Source organism: Eubalaena glacialis, chromosome 3, assembly GCF_028564815.1.
Source record: "Eubalaena glacialis isolate mEubGla1 chromosome 3, mEubGla1.1.hap2.+ XY, whole genome shotgun sequence".
NCBI lineage: Eukaryota > Metazoa > Chordata > Mammalia > Artiodactyla > Balaenidae > Eubalaena > Eubalaena glacialis.
In genome coordinates this window covers 147,040,712-147,054,647 of record NC_083718.1, presented here as the reverse complement: position 1 = coordinate 147,054,647, position 13,936 = coordinate 147,040,712, and the positions used below count along the sequence as shown (strand labels likewise).

At 45.1% G+C, this 13,936-nt stretch overlaps 1 protein-coding gene across 1 annotated transcript in view; it reads right to left on the bottom strand.

The window, feature by feature from the left end:
• Positions 1-3,754, bottom strand: part of FYB2 (FYN binding protein 2) — a 132,254-nt gene extending 128,500 nt beyond the window's left edge. The window contains exon 1 of the mRNA XM_061186530.1: positions 3,654-3,754. Within this exon, the coding sequence (XP_061042513.1) occupies positions 3,654-3,662 (9 nt within the window). The 5' untranslated portion in view covers positions 3,663-3,754. The remainder of the gene's footprint in view (positions 1-3,653) is intronic.
• Positions 3,755-13,936: the final 10,182 nt, after the last annotated feature.

The following is a 13,936-nucleotide window of genomic DNA, read 5'->3' as shown; positions in this document are numbered from 1 at the left end:
TCCCATCTCTAAAATGGGAGTTGATAGACTGGTTGGTCTTTGAGAAATCTCCCAACTCCTACATTTTATTTTTCAATGGCTGGCTCAAATCACTTGACTATTAAGAGGCAGAAATAAACATAAATATGGATCTTTCAACTCCAACTCCAATGCTCATTCATCAAAAATTCAAGTACCATTTTCTAAGCTTACTAGCATTCCCAGCTCAAAAGTGCTAGGATTCTCTCTTGCCAAGACGGTGGGGCTACCCAGCTGAGGGAGTGCACTAGGGTAGAACTTCACTCTCAGATTTAGAAAAACAAAAGCTCATCAATCTCTCTTTGGGTAGCTAAACTACATAATAAACTATATTTTTATAGAAACCCCCTGGAACCTTATGTCTATAGGGGTGAATGATATGTTTTTTTATAACCAAGAAGAATGAAGGATACTTGTACCTATTGATGCAAAACAAACCACCTCAGAACTGAGTGGCCTGAAACAATAACCATTTTTCCATACCTCACAATTTTGTGGGATAGGAATTTGGGCAAGGCTCAGCTGGGTGACTCTTGTGTTCCACAGGGTGTTGATGAAATTGACCCAGTGGTATCTCACTGGTGGATGGGCTGGTCTGCAGAGCCCTGGTTCTTGTCTTGCAGGAATGCTGGAAGGCTAGGCTTAGGTGCTCAACCAGACCACCTACCTGAGGTGTCTCCAAAGACCTCTTATGTGGAGGCTGAGGGTTACAAGAGTGAGGGTTCTCACAAACCAGATGGAAGCTGCATAGCCCTTTATGTCACAGCCTCTGAAGTCACATAATGTCACATGTGTTGCAGTCTATTGGCTAAAGCAGTCATGATTCTGCCCAGATTCAAGGGAAGGGAACACAAACTCCACTTCTTTATGGAGGAATGTCAGAGAATGTGTAGCCAAGTTTGAAAACCACCATGGTAACATATACTAAACACTACTATGCACCCAGTATTTGCTAGGCAATGAAAATTTACTCTCTTAGTCATACTTACTGCCTGGGCCTCTACCTTGAACTCTAAACCCAAATATCCAACTGCCCACTCAGCCCCTCAACCTACAACTTACTATGTCTAAAATTGACCCCTGATCTCCTTGCAAACCTGTTCTACCTTAAATTATCTCATTCAACCTCAACTCCATTCTTCCAGGCGCTCAGGCTTCACACCTTGGAGTCATTTTTTTTCACATTTTTTTGGTCCAATCCTTCAGTTAATCCTCTTGAATCTACCTTTAATATATATCTGGAATCTGACCATTTCTAGCCGTCTTTACTGCTAAGATTCTGGATTGAGCCACCGTGCTCTCTTGCTTGAATTAGGGCAAGAGCCTCCTAACTGGTCAGCCAACTTCTCATCCTGCTCTTTCTATCATCGAGTTTGTAAACAATAGCCAGGTGATCCTTTTAAAAAGTAAGTTGGATCATTCCCTTCTGCCACTCATGACACTCAGGTGCTCTCCATCTCACTCAGAGGAAAACCTGGAATTCCTACAATGGCCTCCGGCACCCTACATGACCTGACCTCTACCTCTGACCACTCTCTCCTTTGATTTCTCTTCGCCAGCCATTTTACTGCCCCTTGAACACATCACACAAGCTTCTGCCCCAGGGCCTTTGCATTCGCTGTTATCCCTCTGCAGAACACTCTTCCCTAAGAGATCCACAGGGCCATCTTCCTCACTTGCTTCAAAATTCTGCTCAAATGGCACCTTACATTGATGCCTTTCTTGAAACTATCCCACTTAAAACAGCAGCCTCTCCTGCTTGGTGCCTCACCATCCTTAAACTCTTCCTTATGCTGTGGTTCTATGTTGAATTCACTGCCATTTGACCTAATATATATATATATATATATATATATATATATATATATATATATACTGTGTGTATGTGTGTTTGTCTTTGCCACTAGTAAGTTGTATAAAGGCAGGCATTTTTGACTGGGTCACTGCGGCATCTGTAGCCCCTGAAACAGGCCTGACAACACAATGCAGGTGCTTAGTAATGCATATTGAATGGATATTTTATTGACTTAAGAAAAAAACCAAATCCTCCTTTTAAAATGAGAAATAACCCATATTTCTCTTTTGATCTTTTTTTCCCTCTTTCTCTGAGCAGAAAAAGTTGCATAACCACATCAGCTTATCCCATAACTGCATTATCTTCTCCCATAAAAATGTTATGAGCTAACATGCCCTTTGGTACATTTTTCTCTTCAGTTGCCTAACATTCCACCTGTTTTCTTGTCATCCTTGCTAGTGATACCTGGTTTACAGTTGGTACTCAATATTTGTTATTGACAAATTGCAGCCTGTGCTACTTACTGTGTGATATTGAGCAACAGACAACATTCTGACTGTTTTCCCCCTATAAGAGCTGGGGCATTTGGCATTGACCTCACTATGTTGTCATGTAGGTAAACTGAAATAATGGATGCCAGTGCATATCCTGGCACATCAGAGAGGGCAAAATATAAGTCCATTTCTTTTTCTCACAATCACAGTAGATCTATTCAGCCTGCCATTTTTCCATCAAGGAGGAGCTTCTCAGAAGTTGCTAAACTGCAGGGTAGGGGGAGAGAGAATTCAGAGGAGGGGAGACGGAAGCCATACCAGCGTGCCTTTGCTCTCTCTTTTCCAAAACTCAGCTAGTTAAACTGGAGGGTCTGCCACAGAGAGACACATGTCCGCTGCCCTGGAACAAAGGGGAGCTTCTCCTGATGGGTGACTGCTGAAGTGGGTCCTCCGTCCCAATGTACCTCTGGGAAGGAAGCCTCCTGATTCACAGGAGAAAACGACTTGACTCCAAATGTATAATAAAGAAGGTATGGAGGTGAAACGCATCCCTGCCCCGCCCCCTTGGAAAGAAACTGACTTACTGAAGGGGGGAAGGGAGGGGATGGAGAATTAGAGAAGGAAAAAGGAAACTGTGGTCAGTCAGGCGGAGAAACTCCAACTAGGCAAACAGCACGTGGCCAGCCAAGGAGAAGGGAAGCCCACCTGCTCTGTGCTGGGCACGTCCGCACAGGTCATCTTTATTTTTTACAAGCAGCTCCAATCATCTCACAAACGACTTATTCTAGTAGTAATCCTATTCTACCAGCGAGGAACCAGACGCTTAGGAAGATGCACTTACTGGCCCCAGGCCACACAGTTCATAAGACGCAGAGCCGGCAGGAAAGTCACAAGCCACTGAAGAGCCCCCGCGGCCCTGCCCTCTGACCAGGGAAGCCCACGAATCTCCGGAGGACCGGCACAGTCTCCAAGGGCAAGCAAACAAAGAGGCCAACACTCACTGACACCCAGGCTGGGGGCGGGGGAGAGGGGGGAGGAGGGGAGGTTGGAAGCCCAGCTCGCAGGGTTAGAGGTAGGGTCCCTCACGCCACCCCTCCTGAGAGCCTCTGTGCCCTCAGCCTCCAAGGTGGCGCAGGACGGGTACATACCCCTCTTCCGTCCCCCCCCTCCCCCGCCAGGCCGGTGTGAGCTGGGCAGCACTGACACAACTAACACGTCCTGTTTATTCCTCTCCATGGGGAGGCGGGGTGCACAGGCAGCCTCTCCCCCACGCTTCCTCCTGGGAGGAACGGGACCCGGCAAGAAAGGATCCACAGAAAGCCCACAACTGAACCCACACGACTTACCCCTTCCATGGCTTTCCACCGAGGCAGAGTCTGGGAGACAGAGTCTGGATCCTGGGGCCAAGAGTCCGTTTTGCTCCGCCTGCACCGGCCAGGAAGCAATCGCTTCCCCCGGCCGCCACGGACACACCTGAGCCCAGGCTCCCCACCTGCCCCACCTGGGCGGCAGCTCCTCCCTCTGCGGCGGCTGGAGCGTTCTTGCCCGCGGCGGGGCGCGCGCCGGCCTCCGTCCGCCAAGTTTGCAGGGCCGGCACCTGCCGGGGTCGAGAGGCATCTCTCCGACCAAAGATCTGCAGACTCTGGCCCTTCTCGGCAAGCGGCTCTCCCCACTGTTCTCCCCCAGGCTTGGCCGACAGTCACCCTGCAGGGAGTTCACACTGTGCCCGAGGCTCGGGGGAGCAGCCGGGGAACAGGGGGCGGCGGGGCTCCGGTTAGGGCAGCAGGCTCAGGCCCGACCATGTAATCTTCCTTAGTAACAGCCTCGGCCCACCCCGGCCAGCCCTGCGGATGGCTACTCACCCTCACAAAAGGACAGGGAAGCCAAAGCCCAACGGGGGCAGGTAGTGCCCAAGCTCATAGAAGGATTTCAGGGAGGCCAGAAAGGGAGCTGCTATAATAGGGCATCTGTTTTGGGTCAGGCACTATCTAAGCATGATACATTATTCTACCCAAATCTTGCAATCGCCCTAGGAAGTGCTATAATCCCATTCAAAAGGGGAGAAATCTGAGGTGCAGAGAGACCCAGTAACCTGCCCCATAGGTAGTAAGTAGAAGGATCAGGGTTTCAACACGGGTCTGGCTGACTCTAAAGGGATTTTATTTTTCTAGGTTTGTGTGGGTTTGTGTGTGTGTGTGCACGCTCTTTCGTTTTTCTGACAGAGCTGGTGCTGGAAACCCAATTCCCAGTTCTTAAGAGCTCACAGCTGTCCTGAAGTTTGGGAGGCCAGCACAGCAGGCAGTCTGTGTGACTTTTCTTGCTTTGTTAGGGCCAAACTCATGAAGTGAAAAGCCTCTCCTGCCCTGTCCAGGACAGAGGAGGGGGAGGGCAGGTGAGGAGAGCCCACCTGCCTGCCCGTTTCCTCTAACAGGTGGCTCCCATACGGTGCTGATCATCACAGCTACCAGGGAATATGTTACAAATACAGGCTTCAAGGCCCCAGGGCAGACAGGAGCCCACTCTTCTGGTCTAGGGTCTGGGAATCTGGATTCCAATAAGCTTTTTTAGGTCAAGGTGTTTTAATAATAAATGACTCACAGACCTATCTTTTATATCATGAGTCAGCACACAGGCACACACACACTAAAATTAAAATTTCTCAAAACAGTAATCACTCGTGCTGTGTGTGATCACAGTGATATTTTCTGTTTTCTTCTGAGCCATAATGTGATATTTAATTAAAAAATCAATGGTCAACACACCCACTCCATTGATTTCATGACTCACAGTTTGATCCATACTGTTGTCATGGGAGCTCAGCCCGCAATCAGATTAGGGGCCCACTCCTCCAAGCTACATGGGGCACAAGCCCAAGGTTCTCTGTAACTTTCCTTCCCAGCCTGGCCTTCACTCAGGTCAAAGGCAAGCATTTCTTGTATACATGTGTACAGGATACGGTGAGGAATCAAGGGCAGAAGCCCTCAGAAGAACTTGAGCCCTCCTCCCAATCCCAGTTGATAACTAGGCTGTCAAATTTCCTTTGCTCTTAATGCAAGGGCGCCCCCTGGTGGCTTCACACCAGCCTACAAAGGCAGAGAGGGATGGACTAGGTCAGAAGGGCTCTCACCTCCCTGGACCTGCCAGGGCTGGCAGCTCTGTGCTTTTTGGTTTGGGTCAGGACACGTTACAGTGGCAGGTCATAGGATGTAGTGGGCACTACTTATTGGTAGCTGTTAGGAGTCTTTTGCAAGTGGGCTTAAGAACCATGACTGTTAGAACCCTGTTATTACGTTATGATCCTCTAGATGCTAAACTCAGTATTCCCACTAAATGTTGGCCTTGGGAATGTCAACAAACCCCTAGGATGTACGTTTCTCTTGTGTACAACTAGATAAGAGGGCTGGAGGTGTTAGCTTGAGGATTACTGTGCCAGGTGAAAATCTCTACAGTGCTTACCGTTAATAAGCACCAAAAATATTGGTTCCTCTCTTCCCTTATTTTCTCCTTCTCAATTCATGGTGGTTATGTCACTGTCAAAATGCACATGTTGCACTTGGATGTACTAGTGAAGGAGCACTGTTTTATTTCCGTATAATGATCCCATTTTGCTCATGAGCTCCCACGCCATGAGTACGCAGGTCCTTGCATCCAGCTTGATACAAGGAGAACTCACACGGGCTTATGTGGGAGGGTGGAGGCAGGTACAAAGTGCAGACATGGGGGGGGGGATGGGTTTTGATCTAAGTTTAGATCTCGTTACACTTTAGGAATAAGTAATTCAACTGAATAAAGAACTATGAGATCCTCCTATATCTACAAGGTGTTTTGGTGGCCCACTGTGAGCTTCAGTGATCTGCACTTAATTATGGACCAGGAAGTGACTGGCTGAGGGTGTACTGCACACTGGGAATGGTCTCCCAGACCTTAGAAACATCACCTTATTTAGTTCTTATTATGATTCTCGTTTTCCAGTTGAGGAAACTGAGACACAGACCAGTTAAAGTCACCAATCCAGGGCAACATACTTAACACGTGGGAGAGCAGTCTTTGCAATCCAGGAAGTCCGGCTCCAGAGCCCATACTCACCACCACTCTGGTTGCTTCCATTTAAATCTTAGAGAAATGTAGAATAATAAACTCACAGAATCTGTGAGCTTGAAGGGTTCTTTGAACCCTCCTCTCATTCAGTGAGAAAGCTTAGCAGATACTTCGGCTGAAGGTAGGCTCGATATCTTCTAGACCTTTCTGTCTTTCAAGCCCCGAGCTTCAGTTTGCCCCCCTGGTAATGGGGATAATGGACCACACTCTCCAACAAGGTCCCGTCCATTCCTGGGCATACTGAGCAGTAGATATCAGTATTTCCAGCACATTCCTCATGCTTCCAAACCTTACTTTCAGTCTCAGATACTGCTTGTAGACTTTTAGTGTTTCCATTCCTGTCTGTCTTTCATTTCTCGGCAAACGTATTGCTACAAATTGCACCATAAGTAATGGTTTGTAGCAGAATACTGTGATGTAGAAAAGGATTTAAACAATATCCAAAAATGGGAAATCATGTGCATTCACCTCTTTCTAGGGTAAACTTTGAGCACCATTTGTTATATGAGGACAAAGGTGGAGCAAGTAGATTGATTGTCAGAATCAGGACGGTGCTGCTAGAGCAACATATGATTAATATTAAAATTATTATTGGTTACATTAATCATTTCTGAGGATTTCCAGTGCAATGCATGATTTATTTATGTATAATTTATATCCTGATTACTTTTGAAATGGAGAGAAGGAAAGAGGAAGGGAACTTAAATTTATTGAGAGTCTATTGTGTAAGAAGCTACACGGTTTGCATATGTTTTCTTCTATTCCTCAGGATGATGGTGAGATAAGAGATGTTATCCCTGGTTGACAAGTGAAGCACATGAGACTCAGCAAGGTCAAGGCAGATACCCTGGCCTTGAAGAGTCCAAGTCTGACTCTCTGTTTGGATCCTACCCTGCCTCCACACATGGCTCCTTCCTCCCTTCCATGCTGCGACCGGAAGGACTTGAAGGATTGGGCAATACAAAGCCAAATGAAGTAGGATGGTTGAACAGGAAGATAAATGCCATATAGAGGACAGGGTGCATGGGAAGGCAGAAGGGATGGATAAACAGTGCAGAAATATGGGATGGTTACTACAAGGTATGCAGTTATCTAAATGGAAATCATTTAAGGATAAAATACCTCAAATTATCTTAGGAGGTATGTGGGTTCAAAAAAGGGTCTGCTTCCTTTCTACTGGTTTGCAAAAACTGTATAAGCCAGCTGGTTTCTCTTTTGCCTGGAAGGAATCTCACAGCTGAATTTTGTGCTTATCTAAGGCATCAACTTAACACTATATCATAATTTAGTAAGAGCTTTTTTGAAGGATGCTAAAGAAACATGACCAAGGCAAGTTGCTTTCCCTTTAACAGCCTTTTACCAAGAATCTAAGCACCTAGTTTATGTCAAGTGTTGTGCTTGGAGCTGCAGACATAGCAGCCCTTTAGGCTCATCTTCCTCCACTAATGCCAGTTATATTATGTATGCATCACTCAGATGAATAATTAAGATGTTTTCTGATCTGCTTATCTTGTAGAGATCAAAGGAATACCACTCCTCTGTGGGAAGGAGATGGGGCTTGCCTGGAAGTAGGGAATTGTTCCCAGTATCAGCCATTCCCATATCCCATCATCCAGAAAATGGGGTCCTCAGATGGACAATTCAAGCAGGAATCCCTCTCTCTCTCTTTGGTCATGTTTCCTTGGGTCTGGACTTCAAGGCACAGGAATACCACATGATTGCAACTTGGAGGCTCGGAGTACTAAGACGTAGGAGTGGTACAGGTCAATTGGCATGTGACTCATGAATCATAATTCGGGTAGCTGATTTTATATATATTTGAAAGCTCTATCAAAGGATAAGAATTAGGAGGGAGGGGCAAGATGGCGGAAGAGTAAGACGCGGAGATCACCTTCCTCCCCACAGATACATGAGAAATACATCTACACGTGGAACTGCTCCTACAGAACACCCACTGAACGCTGGCAGAAGACGTCAGACCTCCCAAAAGGCAAGAAAATCCCCACGTACTTGGGTAGGGCAAAAGAAAAAAGAAATAACAGAGACAAAAGAATAGGGACGGGACCTGCACCAGTGGGAGGGAGCTGTGAAGGAGGAAAGGTTTCCACACACTAGGAAGCCCCTTCGTGGGCAGAGACTGCGGGTAGCAGAGGGGGGAAGCTTCGGAGCCACGGAGGAGAGCGCAGCCACATTGGTGCGGAGGGCAAAGCGGAGATTCCCGCACAGAGGAGCGGTGCCGACCAGCACTCACCAGCCCGAGAGGCTTGTCTGCTCAGCCGCCGGGGCGGGCGGGGCCTGGGAGCTGGGGCTCGGGCTTCGGTGCTAGCCGGGAGGGAGTCCGGGAAAAAGACTGCAGCTGCCAAAGAGGCAAGAGAATTTTTCTTGCCTCTTTGTTTCGCGGCGCGCAAGGAGAGGGGATTCAGAGCGCCGCCTAAACGAGCTCCAGAGACGGGCGCGAGCCGCGGCTATCAGCGCGGATCCCACAGCAACAGGGACGCAGAGGGAAAAACGGAGAGATTCCCGCACAGAGGCTCGGCGCCGAGCAGCACTCACCAGCCCGAGAGGCTTGTCTGCTCACCCGCCGGGGCGGGCGGGGGCTGGGAGCTGAGGCGCGGGCTTCGGTCGGATCCCAGGGAGAGGACTGGGGTTGGCTGCGTGAACACAGCCTGAAGGGTTTAGCGCACCACAACTAGCCGGGAGGGTGCACGAGAAAAAGTCTGCAGCTGCCGAAGAGGCAGGAGACTTTTTCTTGCCTCTTTGTTTCGCGGCGTGCAAGGAGAGGGGATTCAGAGCGCCACTTAAACGAACTCCAGAGACGGGCGCGAGCCGCGGCTATCAGCGCGGACCCCAGAGACGGGCATGAGACGCTAAGGCTGCTGCTGCCGCCACCAAACAGCCTGTGGGCGAGCACAGGTCATTCTCCACACCGCCCCTCCCGGGAGCATGTGCAGCCCGCCACGGCCAGGCTCCCGTAATCCGGGGACAACTTCCCCGGGAGAGCGCACGGCGCGCCTCAGGCTGCTGCAACGTCACGCCGGCTTCTGCCGCCGCAGGCTCGCCCCGCCTCCTCCGTACCGCTCCCTCCCCCCGGCCTGACTGAGCCAGAGCCCCCGAATCAGCTGCTCCTTTAACCCCGTTCTGTCTGGGCGGGGAACAGACGCCCTCAGGGGACCTACATGCAGAGGCGGGTCCAAATCCAAAGCTGAACCCCGGGAGCTGTACGAACAAAGAAGAGAAAGGGAAATCTCTCCCAGCAGCCTCAGAAGCAGCGGATTAAAGCTCCACAAACAACTTGATGTGCCTGCATCTGTTGAATACCTGAATAGACAACGAATCATCCCAAATTTAGGAGATGGACTTTGGGAGCAGGATATATTAACTTTTCCCCTTTTCCTTTTTTTTGTGAGTGTAGATGTGTATGCTTCTGGGTGAGATTTTGTCTGTATAGCTTTGCTCTCACCGTTAGTCCTAGGGTTAGGTCCGTCCATTTTTTTTTTTTTTTTTTTTTTTTGGCTTAAAAAATTTTTTTTCCCTAATAAATGTTTTCTTAATAATTTTTTCCTTATTTTCCATTTTTAAAAAAAAATTTTTAATAAGTTTTTTCATGTTTTTTATTTTAAAAAATTAAAAAATTTTTTTTCTTAATAAATTTTTTCTAAATAATTTTTTTCTTATTTTTAGTATAAAAAATTAATAAATCTATTTTTAAAAATTAAAAAAATTTTTTTTTCTTAATAAATTTACTCTTAATAATTTTTTTTCTTATTTTTTATTATAATTGCTTTATTTTATTTTATTTTATCCTCTTTTTTTCTTTCTTTCCATTTTTTCTCCCTTTTATTCTGAGCCGTGTGGATGAAAGGCTCTTGGTGCTCCAGCCAGGCATCAGGGCTGTGCCTCTGAGGTGGGAGAGCCAACTTCAGGACACTGGTCCACAAGAGACCTCCCAGCTCCACGTAATACCAAACGGCGAAAATCTCTCACAGATCTCCATCTCAACATCAAGACCCAGCTTCACTCAACGACCAGCAAGCTACAGTGCTGGACACCCTATGCCAAACAACTAGCAAGAGAGGAACACAGCCCCATCCATTAACAGAGAGGCTGCCTAAAATCATAATAAGGCCACAGACACCCCAAAACACACCACCAGACGTGGACGAACCCACCAGAAAGACAACATCCAGCCTCATCCACCAGAACACAGGCACTAGTTCCCTCCACCAGGAAACCTACACAACCCACTGAACCAACCTTAGCCACTGGGGACAGATACCAAAAACAACGGGAACTACGAACCTGCAGCCTGTGAAAAGGAGACCCCAAACACAGTAAGATAAGCAAAATGAGAAGACAGAAAAACACACAGCAGATGAAGGAGCAGGGTCAAAACACACCAGACCTAACAAATGAAGAGGAAATAGGTAGTTTACCTGAAAAAGAATTCAGAATAATGATAGTAAGGATGATCCAAAGTCTTGGAAATAGAATAGACAAAATGCAAGAAACATTTAACAAGGATGTAGAAGAACTAAAGAGGAACCAAGAAACGATGACAAGCACAATAAATGAAATTAAAAATACTCTAGATGGGATCAATAGCAGAATAACTGAGGCAGAAGAACGGATAAGTGACCTGGAAGATAAAATGGTGGAAATAACTACTGCAGAGCAGAATAAAGAAAAAAGAATAAAAAGAACTGAGGACAGTCTCAGAGACCTCTGGGACAACATTAAACGCACCAACATTCGAATTATAGGGGTCCCAGAAGAAGAAGAGAAAAAGAAAGGGACTGAGAAAATATTTGAAGAGATTATAGTTGAAAACTTCCCTAATATGGGAAAGGAAATAGTTAATCAAGTCCTGGAAGCACAGAGAGTCCCATACAGGATAAATCCAAGGAGAAACACACCAAGACACATATTAATCAAACTATCAAAAATTAAATATAAAGAAAACATATTAAAAGCAGCAAGGGAAAAACAACAGATAACACACAAGGGCATCCCCATAAGGATAACAGCTGATCTTTCAGCAGAAACTCTGCAAGCCAGAAGGGAGTGGCAGGATATACTTAAAGTGATGAAGGAGAAAAACCTACAACCAAGATTACTCTACCCAGCAAGGATCTCATTCAGATCCAATGGAGAAATTAAAACCTTTACAGACAAGCAAAAGCTGAGAGAGTTCAGCACCACCAAACCAGCTTTACAACAAATGCTAAAGGAACTTCTCTAGGCAAGAAACACAAGAGAAGGAAAACACCTACAATAACAAACCCAAAACATTTAAGAAAATGGGAATAGGAACATACATATCGATAATTACCTTAAATGTAAATGGATTAAATGCTCCCACCAAAAGACACAGACTGGCTGAATGGATACAAAAACAAGACCCATATATATGCTGTCTACAAGAGACCCACTTCAGACCTAGAGACACATACAGACTGAAAGTGAGGGGATGGAAAAAGATATTCCATGCAAATGGAAATCAAAAGAAAGCTGGAGTAGCAATTCTCATATCAGACAAAATAGACTTTAAAATAAAGACAATTACAAGAGACAAAGACGGACACTATATAATGATCAAGGGATCGATCCAAGAGGAAGGTATAACAATTGTAAATATTTATGCACCCAACATAGGAGCACCTCAATACATAAGGCAAATACTAACAGCCATAAAAGGGGAAATCGACAGTAACACAATCATAGTAGGGGACTTTAACACCCCACTTTCACCAATGGACAGATCATCCAAAATGAAAATAAATAAGGAAACACAAGCTTTAAATGATACATTAAACAAGATGGACTTAATTGATATTTATAGGACATTCCACCCAAAAACAACAGAATACACATTTTTCTCAAGTGCTCATGGAACATTCTCCAGGATAGATCATATCTTGGGTCACAAATCAAGCCTTGGTAAATTTAAAAAAATTGAAATCGTATCAAGTATCTTTTCCGACCACAACGCTATGAGACTAGATATCAATTACAGGAAAAGATCTGTAAAAAATACAAACACATGGAGGCTACACAATACACTACTTAATAACGAAGTGATCACTGAAGAAATCAAAGGGGAAATCAAAAAATACCTAGAAACAAATGACAATGGAGACACGACGATCCAAAACCTATGGGATGCAGCAAAAGCAGTTCTAAGAGGGAAGTTTATAGCAATACAAGCCTACATCAAGAAACAGGAAACATCTCGAATAAACAACCTAACCTTGCACCTAAAGCAATTAGAGAAAGAAGAACAAAAAAACCCCAAAGCTAGCAGAAGGAAAGAAATCATAAAGATCAGATCAGAAATAAATGAAAAAGAAATGAAGGAAACAATAGCAAAAATCAATGAAACTAAAAGCTGGTTCTTTGAGAAGATAAACAAAATTGATAAACCATTAGCCAGACTCATCAAGAGAAAAAAGGAGAAGACTCAAATTAATAGAATTAGAAATGAAAAAGGAGAAGTAACCACTGACACTGCAGAAATACAAACGATCATAAGAGATTACTACAAGCAACTCTATGCTAATAAAATGGACAACCTGGAAGAAATGGACAGATTCTTAGAAATGCACAACCTGCCAAGACTGAACCAGGAAGAAATAGAAAATATGAACAGACCAATCACAAGCACTGAAATTGAAACTGTGATTAAAAATCTTCCAACACACAAAAGCCCAGGACCAGATGGCTTCACAGGCGAATTCTATCAAACATTTAGAGAAGAGCTAACACCTATCCTTCTCAAACTCTTCCAAAATATTGCAGAGGGAGGAACACTCCCCAACTCATTCTACGAGGCCACCATCACCCTGATACCAAAACCAGGCAAAGATGTCACAAAGAAAGAAAACTACAGGCCAATATCACTGATGAACATAGATGCAAAAATCCTCAACAAAATACTAGCAAACAGAATCCAACAGCACATTAAAAGGATCATACACCATGATCAAGTGGGGTTTATTCCAGGAATGCAAGGATTCTTCAATATATGCAAATCAATCAACGTGATACATCATATTAACAAATTGAAGGAGAAAAACCATATGATCATCTCAATAGATGCAGAGAAAGCTTTTGACAAAATTCAACACCCATTTATGATAAAAGTCCTGCAGAAAGTAGGCATAGAGGGAACTTTCCTCAACATAATAAAGGCCGTATATGACAAACCCACAGCCAACATTGTCCTCAATGGTGAAAAACTGAAACCATTTCCACTAAGATCAGGAACAAGACAAGGTTGCCCACTCTCACCACTATTATTCAACATAGTTTTGGAAGTGTTAGCCACAGCAATCAGAGACGAAAAAGAAATAAAAGGAATCCAAATCGGAAAAGAAGAAGTAAAGCTGTCACTGTTTGCAGATGACATGATACTATACATAGAGAATCCAAAAGATGCTACCAGAAAACTACTAGAGCTAATCAATGAATTTGGTAAAGTAGCAGGATACAAAATTAATGCACAGAAATCTCTTGCATTCCTGTATACTAATGA